The 25,536-nt window shown below is 44.8% G+C and overlaps 2 protein-coding genes across 5 annotated transcripts in view; one reads left to right on the plus strand and one right to left on the minus strand.

Moving 5' to 3' along the window:
• The window catches only part of LOC139280807 (ELKS/Rab6-interacting/CAST family member 1-like), a 1,247,673-nt gene extending 1,239,866 nt beyond the window's left edge, over positions 1 to 7,807 (minus strand). For all 3 annotated transcript variants that reach the window (XM_070900522.1, XM_070900521.1, XM_070900523.1), the window contains exon 1: positions 7,715 to 7,807. The gene's annotated coding sequence lies outside the window, so the exon portion shown is untranslated. The remainder of the gene's footprint in view (positions 1 to 7,714) is intronic.
• A 196-nt stretch (positions 7,808 to 8,003) lies between these two features.
• Positions 8,004 to 25,536, plus strand: part of rad52 (RAD52 homolog, DNA repair protein) — a 34,943-nt gene continuing 17,410 nt past the window's right edge. For both annotated transcript variants that reach the window (XM_070900524.1, XM_070900525.1), the window contains exons 1-2: positions 8,004 to 8,310; positions 20,286 to 20,387. In XM_070900524.1, the coding sequence (XP_070756625.1) occupies positions 8,242 to 8,310; positions 20,286 to 20,387 (171 nt within the window). In that variant the 5' untranslated portion in view covers positions 8,004 to 8,241. The remainder of the gene's footprint in view (positions 8,311 to 20,285; positions 20,388 to 25,536) is intronic.

A 25,536-nucleotide genomic window follows, 5' to 3' on the forward strand; every position in this document is an offset into this window, starting at 1 on the left:
TATTCTCCCTTAAAGAAAATTTCACAAAGGAACATCCAAACTTCACTATTTGCCTCTCACGTAGATATTCTACATGGCAAGAAATGGGAGCTTGCTTAACTTAACACTGCAACAAGGAGCCATCAAATTCATATCCTGCAAAGATCTAAGGGGATAAAAAGAAAGGAATGTGGTGTGTGGAGGCTGGTGTACCATTTGAAGACTGAAATCAACTATATGTGGTTGATAATTTCTTATTCATTTTGGCATCCCCTATCCAATTAACCCAAGTATAAGGATTAAACAGTGTGAGAACCTTTTATCAAGCAAGATTCACATCAGATACTCATGGCACTGATGGCTTCTTGCAATGTGTGGAGAATACCACACCAAAAAGTAAAGGCTGTACAAAGTGGGTACTCTTTCTATTCATAATTTTTTCACACAATATATCCTATTGACTTGCATTTATTCATGGTTGCTTGATGTGGTAAATCAAAATGTATTCAACTAGCCACTTAACGAAGTTGCTTCATAACTGTTTTACCTAAAGCTGTAGAACCATAGGAAACAGCAACTTGCCTGGATTTTTCATAGAACCTACTGCAGTAAATGCAGTAAACCAAACCTCTACAACATACTATCTATATTCTCACAGTTAGTAGTAGGTTGGGAGGAAAGACATCTCAGGTGATGTTAGGCCAGAGTCTGGCTACCTGCAGACCAGGTTGTGGAAAAAAGCACTGTGGATTTTAGTACCCCAGCCTAATCCACAAAATAAAAAAGTTACTGGTGTTGCTCCTGTAGACAGGGCACATTATATAGCTGTGGAGTCATTTCTAGAATTACTCAGTCTGTTGATGGCACCTGCAGCTTCAAGCAACTCCTCAAACTGTGCCTCGTGCTTGCCATCAGAGGGTAGTTCCAGAAGAGTCTAGTGCAGTTCCTGCAAGAACCCTCAAACACCAATTAATGCAAAAGACCACACCCCAAAGGGATATAGACAGGTTAAGTGAGTGGGCAAGAACATGGCACTTGGAATATAACGTGGAAGTGTGACGTTGTCCACTTTGGTAGGAAAAACAGACAAATCACAGAAAGTTAACATGCAGCTACAGCAAGCAATCAGGGAAGCAAATGGTGTGTTGGACTTCATTACAAAGGAATTGGAGTACAAGAGTAGGGAAGTCGTACAGTTGTATAGGGCTTTGGTGAAACCACATCTGGTGTATTTTGTGCAGTTTTGGTTTCCTTACCCAAGGAAGGATATACTTTCCTTTGAGGGAGTACAACAAATGTTCACTCGACTGATTTCTGGGAGGAGGGGCTTGTCCTATGAGGAGAGATTGAGTAGACTAGGCCTATATTCCCTAGAGTTTTAGAAGAATAATGGGTGATCTAATTGAAACATATACAATTCTTCCAAGTGCTTGAGAGGGTCGATGCTGGGAGGATGTTTCCCCTGGCTGGAGAGTCTAGAACTAGGGATCAGTCTCAGGATAATAGGTCAGCCATTTCGGACCGAGAGGAGAAGACATTTCATCACGCTGAGCGTTGTGAATCTTTGGAATTCTCTACCAGGAGAGAGCTGTGGATGCTCAGTCGTTGAATATATTTAAGACAGAGATCGATAGATTTTTGGATACGAAGGTGCTCAAGGGATATGGGGTTAGTGCAGGAATGTGGAGTTGAGGTAGAAGATCAGCCATGATCTTATTGAATGGCTGAGCAGACACGAATGGCTGAATGGCCTATTCCTGCTCCTATTTCTTATGTTTTTATGAATATAGAAAATAGAGGGGAAGCAAATAAAGATTAAAAATGTGGAGAGGGAATGAAAAAAGACTGGAAGGTAACAAAGTAGTATAAGATTTTATGAACACAAAAATAAAACAATAACTAAAGAAAGGATAGAGACAATGAAAGGAGAAATTTTAAAGGATAAAGGAATGCCAGAAATAATCAATGAGTACTTTGCTTCAGTTTTCACAGAAGAGTATGGTAGTAGAAATGAAACAACATAGAAGAGGAGGGTGTGGGAAAATTAGATAACTATAAATCAGAACGTAGTACTGAAAAAAGTTGGTTGAACTCAGTGAAAAAAGCACCAGACCCTGAAGGCATCTAAAATTGCTGAAAGTCGTCAGGGAGAGATTCTGACCACATTTCATACATCCTTGGATATGAAAGAGACAGTGATCCAGGTATATTGATCATTAAAATTGGGAAGACAAATTGATACAGTGGTAAAACATATGGAACCCAGGTTTTATTAATAGAGGTATAGAGTACAAAGCAAAGAGGAAATGCTAAATCTATACGAATCTTCATTTCGGTCACAGTTAAAATATGGTGACTAGATTGACTAATTATGAAGGGTTTTAATTAGGTAAAAATAGGGAAAACCGATTTCCACTGGTCGGTGAGTTAGTAACTAGAAAGTATAAATTTAAGACCAAAGAATGAAAGAAGGAGTCAGGAGAATTTCTCTTTTAAAACACACAAAATGCCCTACCAGCAACAATGGTAGAAGCAGAATGCATTATAATTTTTAAAAAGAGAAATGGATAAATATTTGTAATTTTTTTTTTTTAAGTATATGGGAAAAGAGCAGGCAAAAGGAACTAAGTGGATAGCTCTGAGAGTTGGGACCAAATGGCCTCCTGTGCTACAAAATTCTATGATTCCATAAAATTTTGGCCAGTTTGGAGTTGAATGCATTGCAGACTTTGCCGGACTCCGAGGATATTCATCCGGACTGTTGAGTTCATCCTGATCATCTAGCTCCCAAAACCAGTCACAGGAATCACCAGGCAGGTCTTTCAACATAGGTCAAAATAATCGAGTTAGGTGAGGAGGGCAAGCGAGCATCATCATGGTTAATCAAGAAGTTAATGCAGTTAAACCCTTACCCACCAGCTCCTGCTATGGAGAGAAGACAGGTGGACAGAAAGCAGCTGTAGCTGCTACAGAATATCATCCATCAATGCAGATCCCAGAAGTCCAACCAAACTCGTATGGAGGTGCAGTCAGTGCTGTTCTGCACTACAGACAAGTCACTGGAATGCATATGTCAACACCAATACCGATCTCTGTTCAGCACTAGTTAAAAATCTGACTGAAGAATCCCAAATTGTCTCTAGGTCAAAATCATAGACACAAGTTGCACTTCAGGTAGGAATGGATGAGCAGGAGCTTTTCTGTGTACCTGTATCCAATTTATAAGATTAGGAGCATTTGTTGTCAATTTGGAAGACTTTGCCATGATCAACTTGACTTTCTTAGGCTTCGGAGGTGGATTGTGTCAGGATGAACCCAAGTCACTGCCAATGGCACACCACAAACGGTTTATCTGCCAAGTTTTTTCTTGGATTATAAATTTACCACAGTGCTAGTATCTGTCCTGGAGATAGTCAAGCCCATCAGCACAAGGTACTGGGAAACCAATCTAAGGGATACAGTAACATAATGGTTATTTATCCTTAAACACAGGTTCAAATCCCACCATGGCAGCTGAGGAATTTAAATTCAGTTAAAAATCATGATCACACTATGTATTTTTTCATTGCTAAACTTCATGTTTGTATGTAGCTTTACATAGGATATACGATACAGAAACAGGCCATTCGGCCCAAGTAGTCCATGCCGGCATTTATGCTCCACTCGTGCCTCCTCCAGTCTTTCCTCATCTAACTCCGTCAGCGTAACCCTCTATTCCCTTCTCCTTCATATGTGTATCTAGCCTGTCCTTAAATGCATCGATACTATTTGCCTCAACTACTCCCTGTGGTAGCAAGTAGCACATTCTCACCACTCTCTGGGTAAAGATGTTTCTTCTGAATTCCCCATTTGATTGCTGGATGACTATCTTATATTAATGGCCTCTGGTTATGCTCTTTCCCACAAGTGGAAATACTCCCTCGGTATCTACTCTATCGAAACCTTTCAGAATTTTAAAGACCTCAATTAGGTCATGCCTCAGCCACCTTCTTTCAATCAAAAAGAGACCCAGCTTGTTCATCCTTTCCCCGATAGGGATACCCTCACATTTCTGGTATCATCCTTGTAAATCTTCTCTGCACCTCTCTCGTGCCTCTATAGGCTGCCGGGGGAGGCAACGGTCTCCTGGGGAAAGCTGCCGGGGGAGGCAACGGTCTCCTGGGGAAAGCTGCCGGGGGAGGCAACGGTCTCCTGGGGAAGGCAACGGTCTCCTGGGGAAGGCTGCCGGGGGAGGCAACGGTCTCCTGGGGAAGGCTGCCGGGGGAGGCAACGGTCTCCTGGGGAAGGCTGCCGGGGGAGGCAACGGTCTCCTGGGGAAGGCTGCCGGGGGAGGCAACGGTCTCCTGGGGAAGGCTGCCGGGGGAGGCAACGGTCTCCTGGGGAAGGCTGCCGGGGGAGGCAACGGTCTCCTGGGGAAGGCTGCCGGGGGAGGCGGTCAATGGTCTCCTGGGGAAGGCTGCCGGGGGAGGCGGTCAATGGTCTCCTGGGGAAGGCTGCCGGGGGAGGCGGTCAACGGTCTCCTGGGGAAGGCTGCCGGGGGAGGCGGTCAACGGTCTCCTGGGGAAGGCTGCCGGGGGAGGCAACGGTCTCCTAGGGAAGGCTGCCGGGGGAGGCAACGGTCTCCTGGGGAAAGCTGCCGAGGGAGGCAACGGTCTCCTGGGGAAAGCTGCCGGGGGAGGCAACGGTCTCCTGGGGAAAGCTGCCGGGGGAGGCAACGGTCTCCTGGGGAAAGCTGCCGGGGGAGGCAACGGTCTCCTGGGGAAAGCTGCCGGGGGAGGCAACGGTCTCCTGGGGAAAGCTGCCGGGGGAGGCAACGGTCTCCTGGGGAAAGCTGCCGGGGGAGGCAACGGTCTCCTGGGGAAGGCTGCCGGGGGAGGCAACGGTCTCCTGGGGAAGGCTGCCGGGGGAGGCAACGGTCTCCTGGGGAAGGCTGCCGGGGGAGGCAACGGTCTCCTGGGGAAGGCTGCCGGGGGAGGCAACGGTCTCCTGGGGAAGGCTGCCGGGGGAGGCGGTCAATGGTCTCCTGGGGAAGGCTGCCGGGGGAGGCGGTCAATGGTCTCCTGGGGAAGGCTGCCGGGGGAGGCGGTCAACGGTCTCCTGGGGAAGGCTGCCGGGGGAGGCGGTCAACGGTCTGCTGGGGAAAGTTGCCGGCGGGGGGGGGGGGGGCAACGGTCTGCTGGGGAAAGTTGCTAGGAGGGAGCGGCCTCGTGTTAAAAAAAAACGTGCTTCCGGTTCCAGCTTAGTGCGCAGTACACTTCTGCGCAGCTTTCGGTCATTGGTAACAATCACTTTGTTTTATAATATGGCAACCAGAATTATACGCAGTACTCCGTGTGGTCTAGCATAACTTCACTACTTTTCAATTCTATCCTTCTAGAAATAAATCCGCTTTGCTTTTTTTTTTTAAAATGGTCTTGTTAACCTGTGTCACTACTTTTAGTGATTTGTGTATTTGTACTCCCAGATCCCTTTGTTTCTGTATCCCACCCAAATGTGGCCATTGATAATTTAATTTCATAGTTCCATTTTGCCTTCCTAATTGCTTTTTTTGGCTTCTCTCCTAATCTCTTCATATTTTCCCTCATCATGCTCTCCCCCTGCTGTTCATGTACTTAATGTATGCCTCTTTCCTTACCCTCAATTTTTCTCTTATGGCTTGATTCATCTATGGTGTCTCTAGTGTTTAGCTTGTTCTTGTTTTTTTTAGTGGAATATATTTTTCCTGGACTCTGTTGAATACCATTTTAAGCAGTGTTTAAATATTTTAAACCATTGCTGTTCCACTTCATTGTTTGTCAATATTGTTGTCCATTTTATTTTCCCAAAGTTCTATCCTCAGCCCCTCATAAATCATCTTTTCTCCAATCTATTACCCTGGTCTTTGTTGTACTGATGTCCTTCTCAATTATTATTTTAAGGCGTATTATGTTATGGTCACTATTGCCTGGATGTCTATTTTAGATTATAAAATGTCAATTGAAAAGATAAACATTAAAGACACAAATTGCTCAATTTATTTTTGAAAACACTCTTTGCCAAGCTTTAAAGCACAGGGCTCACCAATGGCTCAGTAAGTTTATCCAGTGAATAGGAAGGTTTCAGACTCAGTTCCTCATCTGTGCAGAGTTAGATTATCTAAATAGTCAAAGAATTATAAATGCTCAGAGTGCCCCAACATTAGGAAGTGAAAAATGGGGTAGGGTTTCTGCTCCAGACATCTACGCAGTAATACTGCTGGAAGTAGACCTGTGGACATCAGTCAGGTAGGACCAGAATTCAGCTTTGCTGTAATCCATGTAGTCAAACAGTCTTTCAACCCTCTGTTATGATTCACAATAAATGATAGGCACGATGAGATACGAGGGCAACAGGTATCTATAGAATAGCACCCCAGCAAGGAGTCAATGCCTTCAGAAGTGGAGTGAATTGACGAGAAGAAACAAAAATCATAAATGTAACAAAAAAACATTTACAACCCTCCCTCTTTATTCATGGTTACTGTTAAGTTTATTTCCTAACCAATTTCACACCATTTCACAATGAGCATCACTCAGCAGCCTCAGATCGAGCTAGTGCACTGCTGATATGTTTGGCCAACAGTGATTAAAAGTTACATTTCAGTTATTTAAAAAAAAAGTTATTGCTCATGACAGCCAGAGCCAAACTGCTATCAACTACCAATACTTACGTATCTACAGTTGTCATGAGTTTTACCAATTAGGTGTAGATCTACAAATTGGGTGAATGCAAGAGTAAATGTTGTTACACTGAAGAGAAAAAAATTCCAGGATATTAATCCAACCCATTTACTGCAAAGGAAATCTGTCAGGCTACAGGTGGGCGGGAATACAATGCTAAAGAATTGCTGGGGAACTTCAACATTAAATTATTTTACCAATACTGGTTAATCTTTTAACCAGTAAAAGGAAATTACAATTTTGAGTAATTAATGTAAGATTATTTAATAAAATGAACTGCTAATTACCAGTTGCAAATTGCACAGTCGATATGTTACAAGATCTAATCTGATATTACTGCAGGACACAATTCCCTGTAATTATCATTTCAATGTCACTTTAGTCATTACAAACATTTGATAGCTCATGATTATACGATTACCTGAGCAGAAACGAATAGTACGAGTAACTTAAAAATGATACCCCTTTAAAAAAGACACATAACTGCTATTTCACGGAAATGTCCAATGTACACTTTAAATAACGGAAAGGAACAAAACCAAGTCTGCAATCGAACTATATAGAGCTCAGACAACCACTCTTGTGGTTGTGACATCACCTGAAACCCTTCATCAAGATGCCAGCTGTGCACTCACTGCCCAATTTCCATTATTGAATGCACCTTACGTGTATTCATTTGAAGGCAGATGGCAGACCTTATAACGAGAATGACATTTTCCGAACATAAAATCAATAAAACTGATAAAGTGAGGCGCGTTAGCACTTTTCGATAGAAAAACAAAACGCGATAAGACTCCTCTTTTTTATCGGGCAGAGTAAAACTTCCCCTTGTGTGGCCACCTGAATAGCCAACAGGTCGTGTTCGCATCGGGGACAGAAAGCTGGCACTTCCCCACCCTCCCCCCGGGTCCCCCATTGCTTGAATCGCCTGCTCCGACTGTGATAGTGAGACACAGACACCAACCCTCCACCTTCCTCGCCACCTCGCTGACAGTTGAGCTCGACGCGCGCTGCTGCTCTCCTTGGCACGTACTCACCTGTCGGTAACGCGATCTCCGCCAGGTACGAAGTCAGTGTTGATCTGGATCTTTCGCACCCCTTTTACCCCCTGGTGCCTCTCCCTCCCTAAGTACCAGTTTTAGCGAGGCGCTGCCACTGACGCAAACCCTCCTCCAACCACCACGTCGGATTTTTTTTCCGCTGGCTTCTTTTCCCAGCCTGCTCTGCGAGTCTCACTCTCCTCGCGCCCCACCATCCGACCTCATTCCCGGCGGCGACTGCGGCGCCAGGTTTCATCCCCACCCTGTCCTTCCTTCCGCCATCCTCTGTGGTGCCAGGTTCCATCCCCACCCTCTCCTTCCTCCCGGCATCCAGAGCGGCATCTTTGGCGTCCCGATTAATTTGGCGGGGTTGCGGACCGAAATATAACTTTTGCGATTGGTCCTTATGACCTTATTTCCGACAGACTTTGCACTTTAACGTTTTAGTCTAGGTCGGTTCGAGTTTGTGTTCGGCGTTTGGGAGTTCCAGCATCGTTTGTTTCCGTCGGTTTGGATGCGTGAGGATGTCTGAAGCCAGAGATCAGCCGAGTCCCCAGTGCAGCCGCCACAGCCCGACTCTGTGTTTTGGGCAGGTTAGTGGCGCCATGCTTCAATCCGTATCCCGCGCCCTTGCCGCAAGTTTTCTCAACCATCGGCATCCTATCCCAATTTCTAACCCTAGCCTTCTCTGATTACACTTTAAAATATATATTTGCTGCGGCAGAAGCTGCGCGGATGGTAAGATCGCTGCTACTTCACTGGTTTTAGAATTTGTCTGAGCATCTTATCCTTGCTCCTGGAAGGGTGTCTTTACATCTGAACTGTCGGCACATACAATGCAAATTATCTGAACAATTGAGACATTTACCTTAAAACAATATTTCAAGTTACAATATATGTCAACATTTAACAAATAAATTAGTGGCTGTCCTGCAGTGTTGCACTTGAGTTGCCAACTCTTGTTGCACATATTCTTAGAGGTTTCATGACATGACCTGCCTCGAATCACCCTGCTCAGGCAAACAGCCTTCCCCCCCCCCCCCCTATCTCCAATATTTTTATAACTAATAAATGGAAGTGTTCAAAGACAATTAATAAACACTTTTATTTAATGCCCGTGTGATTTTTTTCTCTCCTAGATTGCTCGTAGCAGTGTCCAGGAGATGAATCTTTAATTCCTGGAGACTCCAAGGGCCCATGGCATGTGGACGTAATTTCAGGCCCCAAAAATCACACGGGCATTAAATAAAAGTGTTTATTAATTGTCTTTGAACACTTCCATTTATTAGTTATAAAAATATTGGAGATAGGGGGGGGGAAAGGCTGTTTGCCTGAGCAGGGTGATTCGAGGCAGGTCATGTCATGAAACCTCTTAAGAATATGTGCAACAAGAGTTGGCAACTCAAGTGCAACACTGCAGGACAGCCACTAATTTATTTGTTAAATGTTGACATATATTGTAACTTGAAATATTGTTTTAAGGTAAATGTCTCAATTGTTCAGATAATTTGCATTGTCATTGCCATTCCCATGTGTAATCTTCAGATGAAGTGGGGTTAAAGGGCCCATGGCATGTGGACGTAATTTCAGGCCCCATTTTAATGACTATTTTCTATCCTTATTTTTATAAAAATACTTTGATTCATGATTAAATAGCAAAACTTACAGGGATTTGAGATGTAGAGTTGTACCGTAGCCTGGTTGGGAGATGCAGAATGGCGTGCTGCAGCACCACCATTCGACCCGAAGATGCAATTACAGCATAATTCGTTGAGGCGATTTCTTTTATAAAAAGGGTGGTAAAAGCAATTCTGGAGCCCCCGGGATGTCTAGGGACTTACAGGGGAGGATAAAGGAAAAAAAAAGGAAGTTTATGTCATATACCGACTGCTAAATACTGTAGAATCTCTGGAGGAATACCCAAAGATGTTCTATAAATATATTAAAAGCAAGAGGATAACTAAATAAAGAGTAGGGCCTATTAGAGACCATGAGGGTAATCTGTGTGTGGAGGAGGAAGATGTGGATATGGTTCTTAATGAATATTTTGTGTCTTTTCACAAAGGAAAGGGGCAATGCAGATACTGCTATCGAGGAGTGTGAAATTCTGAATGAAATAAACAGAGTGAGAGAGAGGAGTTATTAAGGGGTTCAGCAGCTTTGAAAGTAGATAAGTGCCCAGGCCTGGATGAAATGCTTCTTAGACAGTTGAGCGAAGCAAAAGAGGAAATAGCAGAGGCCTTGACCATTATTTTCAAGTCCTCCAGATTCAGGCAGGGTACTGAAGGACTGCTACTGGGGTACCTGTTGTGTATCTGTAAAGCATGCACTCCCATGTTCCGCCACCAGGGAGCTCATCCCCTGAAGTCCCAAGGGATCCCAGCATCCCTTGGGAGCACTGTATATAAGCCGGCCCCTAAGGCCTGTTCCTCACTCGAGTGTCTTATTAAAGATTGAGGTAACTGTTACTTTAATCTCCCTGTGTACAGTCTCATCTGTGTTAAGAACACAACAACTGGCGACGAGTACATGAATCCAACGCAAAGATGCAGCAAACTGTGGGCATCCTGGAGAAGTTCTCGGAGGGTGAGGACTGGGAAGCCTATGTCGAACGGCTAGACCAGTACTTTGTAGCCAACGAGCTGGACGGAGAAGGAAGCGCTGCAAAAAGGAGAGCGGTCCTCCTCACGGTCTGCGGGGCACCGACCTACAGCCTCATGAAGAATCTTCTGGCTCTGGTGAAACCCACAGATAAGTCGTATGAGGAGCTGTGTACACTGGTTCGGGAGCATCTTAACCCGAGGGAGAACATGCTGATGGCGAGGTATCGGTTCTATACGTACCAGCGATCTGAAGGTCAGGAAGTGGCGAGCTATGTCGCCGAGCTAAGGCGACTTGCAGGACAATGTCAGTTTGATGGCTACCTGGAGCAAATGCTCAGAGACTTTTTTGCACTGGGCATTGGCCACGAGACCATCCTACGAAAACTTTTAACTGTAGAGACACCGACCCTCAGTAAGGCCATTGCGATAGCACAGGCGTTTATGTCCACCAGTGATAACACCAAACAAATCTCTCAGCACACAAGTGCTAGCAATGTTCATAAATTAACTGGAACTGTGTTTGCTAGCAATGTTCATAAATTAACTGGAACTGTGTTTGCGAGCAGAAATGTACAGGGCAGAAACCACGAGTCCGCAACTGCCAGCAGGCCTCAGGTTACCCAGATGACTGAGTCAGCAACAAAGGAAGAATGCAAGGCAATTCACACTTTGGCGTTGTGGAGGCTTCCAGTCAGCCTATTCATGCTGCTTCAAAGGGTATGTTTGCAAGAGCTGTGGAACAATGGGGCACGTCCAACGAGCTGCGAGCTCTGCAAAACCTGCTAACCACCACGTGGCAGAGGAAGATCGGTCCATGGTGGATCAAAGCAATTTCGAGCCTCAAAGAGGAGGCAGATACTGAAGTACACTGGGTGCACACATTTTCGACAAAATGTCCACCTATAATGCTAACCGTAAAATTGAATGGCTTACCCTTAGCCATGGAACTGGACACTGGTGCTAGCCAATCCATCATGAGTAAAAAGATGTTTGAGAGACTGTGGTGCAACAAGGCACTCAGACCAGCCCTGAGCCCCATCTGCACGAAACTGAGAATGTACAACAAAGATTTATCACTGTCCTGGGCATCGCCATGGTCAAGGTCACCTATGAGGGCACGATGCACGAACTGCCACTCTGGATTGTCCCGTGTGGTGGCCCCACACTGCTTGGAAGGAGCTGGCTGGGCAAAATCTGCTGGAACTGGGATGACATCCAAGTGCTATCACATATCAATGAGGCCTCATGTACCCAGGTTCTTCACAGATTTCCTTCCCTTTTTGAGCCAAGCGTTGGAAACTTTTCCGGGGCGAAGGTGCGGATCCACTTGGTCCCAGAGGCACGACCCATTCACCACAAGGCGCGAGCGGTACCTCGTGATGAGGGGAGAGAGTGGAAATCGAGCTGGACATGCTGCAACACGAGGGCATCATCTCCCCGATGGAATTCAGCGAGTGGGCCAGCCCGATTGTTCCAGTACTAAAAAGTGATGGCACGGTCAGGATTTGCGGCGATTATAAAGTAACTATTAATCGTTTCTCGCTACAGGACCAATACCCGCTACCTAAGGCAGACAACCTATTTGTGACGCTGGCAGGAGGCAAGACATTCACCAAGCTCGACCTGACTTCGGCCTACATGACGCAGGAGCTGGAGGAGTCTTCGAGGGGCCTCACCTGCATCAACACGCACAAGGGACTATTCATCTACAACAGATGCCCGTTTGGAATTAGGTCGGTTGCAGCGATCTTCCAGAGAAATATGGAGAGCCTACTCAAGTCAATACCACGCACGGTGAGTTTTCAGGACGACATATTGGTCACGGGTCGGGACACCGTCGAGCACCTACAAAACCTGGAGGAAGTCCTCCAGCGACTGAATCGTGTAGAGCTGCGGTTGAAATGCGTCTTCATGGCAACAGAAGTGGAGTTTTTGGGGAGAAAGATCGCGGCGGACGGCATTCGGCCCACAGATGCCAAGACAGAGGCTATCAGGGTCGCGCCCAGGCCACACAACGTCACGGAGCTGCGGTCATTCCTTGGACTCCTCAACTATTTTGGTAACTTCCTACCGGGGTTAAGCACCCTCTTAGAGCCCCTACATATGTTATTGCATAAAGGTGAGAACTGGGTATGGGGGAAAAAAAACAAGTAATTGCTTTTGAGAACGGCAGAAATATTTTATGCTCCAACAGCTGCTTGTATTGTATAACCCGTGTAAAAGACTCGTGCTAGCATGTGATGCGTCGTCGTACGGAGTCGGGTGTGTATTACAACAAGCTAACGTTGCGGGGAAGTTGCAACCTGTCGCCTATGCTTCCAGGAGCTTGTCTAAGGCCGAGAGAGCCTACAGCATGATTGAGAAAGAGGCATTAGCGTGTGTGTTCGGGGTGAAGAAAATGCATCTGTACCTGTTTGACCTCAAATTTGAGCTGGAAACCAATCACAAGCCCCTCCTATCCCTGTTCGTTGAAAACAAGGGGATAAATACTAATGCCTCAGGCGGTTAAGAAAGCAAATGGCATGCTGGCCTTCATAGCGAGGGGATTTGAGTACAGGGGCAGGGAGGTGTTGCTACAGTTGTACAGGGCCTTGGTGAGGCCACACCTGGAGTATTGTGTACAGTTTTGGTCTCCTAACTTGAGGAAGGACATTCTTGCTATTGAGGGAGTGCAGCGAAGGTTCACCAGACTGATTCCCGGGATGGCGTACTGACCTATCAAGAAAGACTGGATCAACTGGGCTTGTATTCACTGGAGTTCAGAAGAATGAGAGGGGACCTCACAGAAACGTTTAAAATTCTGACCGGTTCAGACAGGTTAGATGCAGGAAGAATGTTCTAAGGATAAGGATAAGGGGTAAGCCATTTAGGACCGAGATGAGGAGAAACTTCTTCACCCAGAGAGTGGTGAACCTGTGGAATTCTCTACCACAGAAAGTTGTTGAGGCCAATTCACTAAATATATTCAAAAAGGAGTTGGATGAAGTCCTTACTACTAGGGGGATCAAGGGGTATGGCGAGAAAGCAGGAATGGGGTACTGAAGTTGCATGTTCAGCCATGAACTCATTGAATGGCGGTGCAGACTAGAAGGGCCGAATGACCTTCTCCTGCACCTATTTTCTATGTTTCGATGCCTCAGCCCACATACAAAGGTGGGCACACGCGCTATCAGCGTATAACGATACCATCCGCCACAGGCCAGGCACCGAGAACTGTGCGGATGCTCTCAGTCGGCTACCATTGCCCACCACGGGGGTGGAAATGGCGCAGCCTACAAACTTGTTGATGGTGGCGCAGCCCGCAGACTTGTTGATGGTCATGGAAGCATTTGAAAATGATAAATCACCTGTCACGGCCCGCCAGATTAGGACTTGGACCAGCCAAGATCCTCTGCTGTCCCTAGTAAAAAAAAAACTGTGTACTGCATGGGAGCTGGGCCAGCATCTCCGTTGAAATGCAAGAGCTAATCAAGCCGTTCCAGCTGTGAAAGGACAAGCTGACCATTCAGGCAGACTGCCTGTTGTGGGGTAACCGCGTAATGCTACCCAAAAAGGGCAGGGAGATGTTCATCTCGGATCTCCACAGCACACACCCGGGTATAGTAATGATGAAAGCGATAGCCAGATCCCACGTGTGGTAGCCCGGTATCGACTCTGACTTAGAGTCCTGTGTACGGCAATGCAGCATGTGTGCTCAGTTGAGCAATGCGCCCAGAGAAGCACCACTAAGTTTGTGGTCCTGGCCCTCCAGACCATGGTCGAGGATCCATGTCGACTATGCGGGCCCGTTTCTCGGTAAAATGTTCCTGGTGGTGGTGGATGCTTTTTCAAAATGGATTGAATGTGAAATAATGTCGGGAAGCACCGTCACCATTGAAAGCCTGAGGGCCATGTTTGTCACCCACGGCCTGCCTGACATACTGGTCAGTGACAACGGGCCATGTTTCACCAGTGCCGAATTTAAAGAATTCATGACCCGCAATGGGATCAAACATGTCACCTCGGTCCTGTTAAAACCAGCCTCCAACGGGCAGGCAGAGCGGGCAGTACAAACAACCAAAGAGCCTTAAACGAGTCACAGAAGGCTCACTCCAAACCCGCCTGTCCCGAGTACTGCTCAGCTACTGCATGAGACCCCACTTGCTCATGGGTGGCCCCGGCTGAGCTACTCATGAAAAGGACACTTAAAACCAGACTCTCGCTAGTTCACCCCAACCTGCATGATCAGGTAGAGAGCAAGCGGCAGCAACAAAATGTAAACGATGGTTGTGCCACTGTGTCACGGGAAATTGGTCTGAATGACCCTGATCTGAATGTGCTAAACTATGGACATGGTCCCAAGTGGATCGCGGGCACGGTGATAGCTAAAGAAGGGAGTAGGCTGTTTGTAGTCAAACTAGACAATGGACAAATTTGCAGAAAGCACCTGGACCAAACGAGGCTGCGGTTCACAGACTGCCCTGAACAACCCACAGCAGACACCACCTTTGTCGAGCCCAGAACACACACAGACACCACGCCGGACCAGGAAATCAAACCCATCACGCCCAACAGCCCAGCAAGGCCAGGCTCGCCCAGCAGCTCTGCAGGGCCAACAACACGCCAGCCCAGCGAGGGCACAGCCAACACATCAGAACAGACATTTGTACCGAGGCGGTCCACCAGGGAAAGAAAGGCTCCCGACCACCTCACCTTGTAAATAGTTTTCACTTTGACTTTGCGGGCTGGGTGATGTTGTGTATCTGTAAAGCATACACTCCCATGTTCCGCCACCAGGGCCGCATCCCCTGAAGTCCCAAGGGATCCCAGCATCCTTTGGGAGCACTGTATCTTAGCCAGCCCCATAAGGCCTGTTACTCACTCTGCAGTGTCTCAGTAAAGACTGAGGTCACTTACTTTAACCTCCCTGTGTGCAGTCTCATCTGTGTTAGGAACACAACAGTACCCTTGTTTATGAAGGGAGAAAGGGATAGGCTGAGTAATTGTCAGCCTAACCTCAGTGGTGGGAAAATTATTGGGGAAAATTCTGAAAGACAGGATAAATCTACATTTAGAAAGGCAAGGATTAATCAGGGACAGTCGGCACCGACTTGTTAAAGGAAGATCGTGTTTGACTAACATGATTGAATTTTTTGAGGAGGTAACTAAGAGGGTCAATAAGGGTAGTGCGTACGATGTAGTGCATATGGACTTTAGCAAAGCTTTTGATAAGGTCCCACATGGCAGACTGGTCACGAAGGTAAAAGCCCATGGGATCCAGGGCAAAGTGGCAAGTTGGGTCCAAAGTTGGCTTCGAGGTAGGAAGCAAAGGGTAATGGTTGATGGATGTTTTTGTGACTGGAAGGATGTTTCCAGTGGGGTTCCGCAGGACTCGGTACTGGGTCCTTTGCTTTTTTGTGGTATCTATCAATATTCTAAATTTGAATATAGGGGGTATGATTAAGAAGTTTGCAGGTGACACTAAAATTGACTGGTTGATAATGAAGAGGAAAGTAATATACTGCAGGAGGATACCAATCTACTGGTCAGGTGGGCAGAACAGTGGCAAATGGAATTTAATTAGGAGAAATGTGAGGTAATGCACTTGGGGAGGACTAATAAGGAAAGAGTATACACATTAAACAGTAGACCACTTAGAAGTACAGATGAACAAAGGGACCTTGGAGTGCTTGTCCACAGATCTCTGAAAGTAGCAGGCCAGGTGGATAAGGTGGTTAAGAAGGCATACGGAATGCTTGCCTTTATTGGCCGAGGCATAGAATACAAGAGCAGGGAGGTTATGCTGTAATTATATAATACTTTGGTTAGGCCACGGCTGGAATACTGCGTGCAGTTCTGGTCGCGTATTATAGGAAGGACGTGATTGCACTGGAGAGGGTGCAGAGGAGATTTACTGGGATGCTGCCTGGAATGGAGAATCTTGGCTATGAGGACAAATTGGATAGGTTTGATTTGTTCTCTTTGGAACAGAGGAGGCTGAGGGGAGACCTCATTGAGGTGCATAACATTTTGAGGGGCCTGGATATAGTGGACAGCAAGTGCCTATTTCCCTTAGTGAAGAGGTCAATTACGAGGGGGCATAGTTTTTAAGGTGGTTGGTGGAAGGTTCAGAGGGGATTTGAGGGGCTGCTGCTTCACACACAGGTTTGTGGGGGTCTGGAACTCACTGCCTGGAAGGCTGGTGGAAGCAGAAACTCTCACCACTTTTAAAAGGTGCTTGGATGAGCACTTGAAGTGCTTTAAGCTGCAGGGTAACGGACCTAGAGCTGGTAAGTGGTATTAGACTGGATAACCTCTTGTTGGCTGGCACAGATACGATGGTAAGTACTTCAGGGAATCTAGTACGGCCAGAGTGATCTGGAGTAGTTTCGATCGCCTGGATGGGTCGGAGAGAAATTTTCCCAGATTTTTTTCCCCCAATTGGCCTGGATTTTTATCTTTTTTGCGCCTCCCAGGAGATCGCAGGGCTCCGGGTGGGGTGGAGTGTAAAATGTTGCGATGCATGGAATGTTACGGTTGTATGGGGCGGACTGGTTGGGCCGGATGCTCTTTACCTGTCTGCCATTGTACATTGTTCATAGGTATATATGTAACCATCAGGGCTGCTGACCGAGGGCCGTGCGGCTCTTTGTCAGCTGGCGCGGACACGATGGGCCGAAGTGGCCTCCTTCTGCGCTGTTGGTTTCTGTGTTTCTATGTTTCTACATGTGGACATTGGAATTTACAAAAACGTGCCCGCAGAAAGTAGTTTTATAGACAAGTGTGTGCATATGTAAGATTCTTAATATTGATATATAGATATCTCTGCATCAAGAACATAAGAACTAGGAGCAGGAGGAGGCCATTTGGCCCCTCAAGCCTGCTCTGCCATTCAATAAGATCATGGCTGATCTGATCTTGGCCTCAACTCCACTTCCCTGCCCTCTCCCCATAATCTTTCACACCCTTATCCTTCAAAAATCTATATCATCACCACCTTAAATTTATTCAATGACCCAGCCCGCGCAGCTCTCTGGAGTCGAGAATTCCAAAGATTCACGATTCTGAGAAGAAATTCTTCTTTATTTCCATTTTAAATGGGCGACCCCTTATTCTTAGACTATTCCCCCTAGTTCTAGATTCCCCCACGAGAGGAAACATCCTCTCTGCATCCAACCTGTCAAGCCCTCTCAAAATCTTATACATTTCAATAAGATCATCTCTCATTCATATTTTTTGCAAGGGAAGTAAAGAAATAAATAATCTTTATGAAGCAGACTAGCAGCCCCAGCCATAAAAGGTCCATAACGCAGAGCTTGTATTGTAGTTTTAAATCAGAAAAGTAGTCTAGTAAATGCAATATCGGTTTCAACTCGATTTAAACCGTTATACTTCGCCCCCCCCCCCCCTCATGATAAATCATTAATGTAATCAATTATATTAACAACTGTAAAATAGATTGTTTTAACACAACAGTCCATTTTTAGAGGTAAAACATAATACATAATTGTTAATGAACAAGTCTGGATAATATATTTTGAGCTCTTTTACTTTGTGTGAAATTTTGCTGTGTTCAAATTGGGGGGTATGAGCACTGTCATTAGCACAATGCAACACTATCCGTATAGTCCTCACCTCAGAAGATTGCATCCTGCAGCATCAGTGTGAGATATGTCCATGTCCCCTCATCTCTCTCAGTGCGACTGTTAATTAAACTTGATCAAGACTACTCAAACTCATTTCACAATAGAGCTTTGCAGAAATAAAGGAATTTTTCATTACATCAGTCTGGGTTGAATTTGAACCCAAGCCTCATGGAGTGAAAAGCCAGTATTTAACTTCATCGGTTATTTCAAGCAGCCATTTAAATCAACTATATTGTAAATACTGGACTGACAATCTAAATAGAAACATCGTATGGATAAAACTGTTGTATGTAGTTGGTGGATTGGAAGCATCAGTTGTGATTAAGGGTTATGATAAAGCTAAAGTAGTGCTGGAGGTGGCAATGTAGAATCATGTTATAAATTGATGTGTGTTCCAAGTGCAACTGTGCACTGAATACAGTTGATTCTAATAATACTGTATGCTTTATCTATCTGAATGGAGAAAAAACAAGGCAAGTGTGCTTCTGTCAGTCAAAATATCCTGCTCTAAAGTATCCAAGTCCTGTGCTTTATTGCAAAGAATAAGTGCTTTATTCTTGCAGATTTATTCTACAGTTTGTGCACAGTATTGTAAAAAAGGTAACTATTTTGTTTTCTGTTAAACAATTTAATTCCATTTTAGCTTTGTAATAATTTTCATCTGTCGTTATTCTAAGTCACAGCTTGAAATCCACTCAATTGGCATTTTCTTGGGCATTAGTTCAAACAATGTCTGCACACAGGCAGACAACAGCTTTGTTCGATCAAAGTTTTGTAAACCTGAAGCTCAAGCTTGAAAAATATATGCTTTTGCGTACAATTTCTATAGTATTGCAATTCTTCGAAATCAAATTTGTATTGCCTGCAATGTCCTTTGTATAATCCTTGTAGCAGCTAACCAAGGTCTGGCATAGGTTCTCACCACTCTACATTATTGGCAGCAGGAAATACATGAAGGGGAGGGCCTATGAGAAAAGAAAAAGCAAACATGTCCTCATGGGAGGTACATACCTTTTTTAAAAAACAAACAAAAGCAAATGAGTATTGCTACCTATCCAGCTCAATGTTTCAATCACAGGTGGTTGAGCAAACTACCTCTCATGTATTCCTGTCTGTTTCTATTTTGACTTTGTGCTACAACAGTCTATGGAACAGTAACATACTTGGTAGCTTCATTATCACCATTTCATCTCCAAATGGGTTGCAACACAAATCTAAACAAATTAATTTAAAAAAAAATACTTCGGCAAACACAATTTCTCTGGAGGAATGAGAGTTCCACTTAGTCCCTTTGGTGTCTCTGAGATTCCCCGTTGGTTTCCGGTTGTATAAGGTTTGGTTCCTTGCACAAAGAGACTAGAGGGTATTTTGTTCCAAAGTATAAAAGCTTTATTAAGAAGTTACAATATAAGTAGTAGAGATATTAGACAAGAGTACAATTATAACATACTAAATATGACATTGAGATACAACCTAGCATAGCTCAACACCGACCAGGTTCCAAGGTGCACTCTTGAAGGGCCTTGTGATAACATTTGAATGGTCCAATCTCACTCCGAGAGCATTCTAATATATACGATTTAATTCTCGACTTGTATACATTATAATCACCCATTTATTCTTACAGGAACTTCAGCACTCTTGAGCCCTCCGGTCAATCATTTCACTATCTCCCAAGACAAGCAGCCATCTGCTGACTCCTGCACATTCCACAACAAGGCAATAATAGACAGTACCTGATAGTAACGCTTCCCTTGCCACCATCCTGTAAACATGCGTGCACTAACTAAGGTTTAGGCAATCTTTAGCAGAAGCTAACAATATTCAACAGAAAGCTTTATTCTGCAGAAAGCCTGTAAAGATTGCTTCTCTTACACCTGCCTCTCTGACTTTTCTCCCCAAACACTCTTCTGATGGCAGTGATTTATACTGGAGTTTGATTCTCTGGGCAGTGGTTTCACTCCAGTAACTCACCCAAGTGCTCAGTCTTCATGTAGGTGAATGTCAGCAGGTTATTTAACTGTGAAAGGCCATCGCATCTGAGCCCAACCCAGCAGTTTTCTGCATAGTAATCCGTCTTTAACCCAAGGATCATGATTCCAGTCGTAGTACCCTACTGCCAATGCATTTGAAATCAATGAACTCAGGATGGATCCGGAATTAAATCTGTGACCACCTTGCCCTGACTCATTAATGCACCACTCAGTGCATTTGTTCACTCAACCATTAGGAAATAAAGTACTACATTTTAAAACTTAAAAATGAAACCTGTTTCTTTCAAACAATACCATTTGTTCACTATACCAAATTAACTCTGGGTGCAATTTCTGTTCATTGCAGTATCAGTACACTGCTGAAGAATATCAGGCAATCCAGAACGCATTGCAGCAACGCCTGGGTCCAGAATACATCAGTCAACGTCCAGCAGGCGGGGGGCAAAAGGTAAATTGATGCATATTTTCTTACACAAAATTAAGTTATGCTCGAAGTTAAATATGACTACATGTAGCTGAACAAACATGCTGCTGATGTGACTAATCAGAAATCTGTCCAATGTTATATCACAGAATATGTGGAAAATGTTATATAGAATAGATGTCTAAAATTTGGTACCTAGGGCATGTGTTTCATGGAAAATTTGCATGATAACCTTTACTTTATAGACAAACCCATTAAATTCCTTATAATACCAGTTAAAACTGTGATGGGAGTTTTCAGTGTCAAGCATGTCATAACTTGCCTTTCACACATTCGCCCAGACTGGTGTGTCTCACAGCAGAAATAACTGAACAACAAGAAGCAAAATAGTGTAAAAATTTTAGTTATTTGTTCTGGCCACCAGATGCCACTTGGGAGCAATTTGTATTCTTTCACAGCTCCAAACCCGTGTTGATTTCTATAAATGGCAGGTTCTATGTTTTGATTTGATTTTTTTTTAGATTGAAAAATGTGATTACTTTAAAAAAAACCTTATGGACCTCCCTGCTACTGCTCCTCATCTGCTCACTTCTGGCCTCCCCATTTAAGACAAGTACATGTTGGTATTTGAGAGTCCTTGTGCACAAATCACAAAGTTAACTTGCAGGTACAGCAAGTAATTAGGAAGACAAATAGTATGTTAGCCTTTATTGCAAGAGGCTGGAGTATAAGAGTAAGGAAATCTTGCTGCAATTATATAGGGCTTTGGTGTGACCACACCTGAAGTATTATGTACAGTTTTGGTCTCCTTGCCTAAGGAAGGATATGCTTGTCTTCGAAGGAAACTATAGACCAGTTAGCCCATCTGTGGTTGGGAAAATGTTGGAGTCCATTATTAAAGAAGCAGTAGCAGGACATTTGGAAAAGCAAAATTCGGTCAGGCAGAGTCAGCATGGATTTATGATGGGGAAGTCATGTTTGACACATTTTCTGGAGTTCTTTGAGGATCTAACGAACAGGATGGATAAAGGGGAACCAGTGGATGTGGTGTATTTAGACTTCCAGAAGGTATTTGACAAGGTGCCACATAAAAGGTTACTGCACAAGATAAAAGTTGACAGGGTTGGGGGTAATATATTAACATGGATAGAGGATTGACTAACCAACAGAAAACAGAGTGTCGGGATAAATGGTTCATTCTCTGGTTGGCAACCAGTAACTAGTGGGGTGCCGCAGGGATCAGTGCTGGGATCCCAACTATTTACAATTTATATTAACGATTTGGAAGAAGGGACTAAGTATAACGTAGCCAAGTTTGCTGACGATACAAAGATGGGAGGTAAAGCAATGTGTGAGGAGGACACAAAAAATCTGCAAAAGGACATAGACAGGCTAAGTGTGTGGGCAAAAATTTGGCAGATGGAGTATAATGTTGGAAAGTGTGAGGTCATGCACTTTGGCAGAAAAAAATCAAAGAGCAAGTTACTATTTAAATGGAGAAAGATGCAAAGTGCTGCAGTACAGCGGGACCTGGGGGTACTTGTGTATGAAACACAAAAGGACAGTATGCAAGTACAGCAAGTGATCAGGAAGGCCAATGAAATCTTGGCCTTTATTGCAAAGGGGATGGAGTATAAAAGCAGGGAAGTCTTGCTACAGTTATACAGGATATTGGCGAGGCCACACCTGGAATACTGCGTGCAATTTTGGTTTCCATATTTACGAAAGGATATACTTGCTTTGGCGGCAGTTCAGAGAAGGTTCTCTAGGTTGATTCCGAAGATAAGGGGTTTGACTTATGAGGAAAGGTTGAGTAGGTTGGGCCTCTACTCCTTGGAATTCAGAAGAATGAGAGGTGATCTTATCGAAACGTATAAGATTATGAGGCGGCTTGACAAGGTGGATGCAGAGAGGATGTTTCCACTGATGGGGGAGACTAGAACTAGAGGGCATAATCTTAGAATAAGGGGCCACACATTTAAAACTGAGATAAGGAGAAATTTCTTCTGAGGGTTGTAAGTCTGTGGAATTCGTTGCCTCAGAGAGCTGTGGAAGCTGGGACATTGAATAAATTTAAGACAGAAATAGACAGTTTCTTAAACGATAAGGGGTTATGGGGAGCGGGCACGGAAGTGGACCTGAGTCCATGATCGGATTAGCCATGATCGGATTAAATGGCGGAGCAGTCTCGAGGGGCCGTATGGCCTACTCCTCCTATTTTTTAGGTTCTTATGAAGGAGTGCCACGAAGGTTCACCAGGATGAGAAGGTTGCCCTATGAAGAGAGACTTCAGTAGAATGGGTTTGTACTCTGGAATTTAGAAGAATGAGAGATGATCACATTGAAATTTATAACATTCTTCGAGGGCTTGACAGAGTAGATGCTGATAGTCTGTTACCCACTAGAGCTCTAGGACTATGGGTCACCGTCTCGGGCTAAGGGGTCGGCCATTTAGGACTGAAATGAGGAGAAATTTTTTCACTCAGAGGGTTGTGAATCTTTGGAATTTGCTATCCCAGGGGGCTGTGGCTGCTCAGTCGTTGAGTATATTTAAGAGTGAGATCGATAGATTTTTGGGCACTATGGGAATCTGGGGATAGGGCGGGAAAGTGGAGTTGATGTCGAAGTTCAGCCATGATCTTATTGAATGGCAGAGCAGGCTCGGTGGGTCATATGGCCTACTCCCGTTCCTATTTCTTAAAAATTATTTAACTCCCTCTTTCCCCCTTACGCCCATGTCATCAAAGTAGGCACTGAACTGAAAATTTGTGCTGCTTAGTAATTCATCAGATTTTAAAATAGTTCACTGCACTGTTCTTTCATATTTGTCTAGTGCTGAATTTGGAGTTTTACTTCTGTCTGAGGCTGAACCAGACTGTTCGCAGCCTTGGTGTCATTTTTGACTCTGAAATGAGCTTTCAACCACATATCCTTAGTATAAATAAGACCGTCTATTTCCACCTCCGTAACAACACCCGTCTCCACCCCTGCCTCAGCTCATCTGCTGCTCACACCCTCATCTATACCTTTGTTAACTCTAGACTTGACTATGCCAATGCATCCTGGCTGGCCTCCCACATTCTAGGCTACGTAAACTAAAGGTGATCCAAAAACTCGGCTGCCCATGTCCTAACTCACACCAAATTCAGCCCATCCATTACTCCTGTGCTCACTGGCTTCCGGTTAAGCAATGCCTCGATTTCAAAATTCTCATCCTTATTTTCAAATCCATCCATGGCCTTGCCCCTCCCTATCTCTGTAATCTCCTCAACTCCATAAACCCCCCCCCCCCCCAAGATGTCTGCATTCCTCCAATTCTGCCCACCTGAGCTTCCTTGATTTTAATCGCTCAACCAGCCTAGGCCCCAAGCTCTGAAACTCCCTGCCTAAACCTCTCTATCTCTCCTTCCTCCTTCAAGACACTCCTTAAAACATACCTCTTTGCCCAAGCTTTTGGTCACCTGCGCTAATTTGTACTTATGCAGCTCGGTGTCAAATTTTTATCACATAATACTTCTGTGAAGTGCCTTGGGATGTTTCACTATGTTAAAGGTGCTATATAAATACAAGTTGTTGTTGTTGTATTACAGATTTACTACAAAATCACACCACCCACACCCACCCCGCTTTCTTTCCATCCTCATTTCCTTAGTTCCCACATTCGTCACCCAAGTGCCTCTGTATGCTAACTGTTCTGTGTGTCCTACAGTTTCACTTCTGTTTTCCACTTGTCATTTTCCCTTAAGCTCTACTTGTCCTGCCCTTTCTTTGCTTCTTTTTTGCTTTTATGCAAATATTCCTGTCCCCTTTTTATTTATACTCAGCTAACCCATATGCTCCAAATCTAAACACCACTTATCAGCCACCAATCCATCATCATCCCCTCACCTTCCCCCATCCAACTAGTTGATAAGGTGGTGAAGAAATCATATGGGACACTCGGCTTTGTAAATACGGGCATTGAATACAAAAACAAGTCGTCCTACTTAACCTTTACAAATCTCTGGTTAGGCTTCAGCTGGAGTATTGTGTACAATTCTGGACACCATACTTTCGGAAGGATGTCAAGACCTTGGAGAGGATACAGTGGAGATTTACCAGGATGATACCAGGGATAAGGGACTTCAGTTATGTGAAGAGATTGGAGAAACTGAGATTGTTCTCCTTACAGCAGAGAAGGTTAAGGGAGACCTAATTGAGGTATTCAAAATTGTGAGGGGTTTTGATAGAGCAAGTAGGGAGAAACTGTTTCCTCTGGCAAGTACGTCGGTAACCAGAGGTCATCGATTAAAATAATTGGCAAAAGAACTAGAGGGGAAATTAGTAGAATGTCTTTCCACCCAGAGGGTTGTAAAGATCTGGAATGCAAGACCTGAAAGGGTGGTGGAATCAGAATCAGTAGAAATGTTCAAAAGGAAATCAGACATGTATTTGAAGAGGACAAATTTGCAGGGAAAAAGCTGGCGAGTGGGACTAAATTGAACAGCTCTTTCAAAGAGTTGGCACAGGCCAAATGGCCTCCTTCTGTGCTGTAACATTCTATGATTATTATAAATACAACCATTAACCCAATGTTTGTTCCCCAAGATTAAGGTGCCCTGGATTCCACCACAATGCCTGCCCCTTTACACTCTTGTGTCTCATCCCTCCATCCATCCCATCAGCCCTGAATTTCTCCACCAGATGAGCAGCTAGAACCTACTTCACTTGATCCCCTCATCACCTTCCACTATCCCACCCCATCACTTCACTCACCCTAAGGTTGCCCCCACACACACTTTTGCTATCTCCACCCAATGTAACTGCTCCCCTCTGTACATTATACAGGATCTCCGCAGGATTCTGCAAATCCCCTGGGAGGACAGACGCACCGATGTTAGTGTCCTCGACCAGGCCAACATCCCCAGCATCGAAGCACTGACCACACTCGACCAGCTCCATTGGGCAGGCCACATTGTTCGCATGCCTGACACAAGACTCCCAAGGCAAGCGCTCTACTCTGAACTCTTACACGGCAAGCGAGCCACAGGTGGGCAGAGGAAACGTTTTAAGGACACCCTCAAAGCCTCCTTGATAAAATGCAACATCCCCGCCGACACCTGGGAGTCCCTGGCCAAAGACCGCCCTAAGTGGAGAAAGAGCATCCGGGAGGGTGCAGAGCACCTCGAGTCTC

Source organism: Pristiophorus japonicus, chromosome 15 (assembly GCF_044704955.1).
Source record: "Pristiophorus japonicus isolate sPriJap1 chromosome 15, sPriJap1.hap1, whole genome shotgun sequence".
In the NCBI taxonomy this organism is placed as follows: Eukaryota; Metazoa; Chordata; class Chondrichthyes; family Pristiophoridae; genus Pristiophorus; species Pristiophorus japonicus.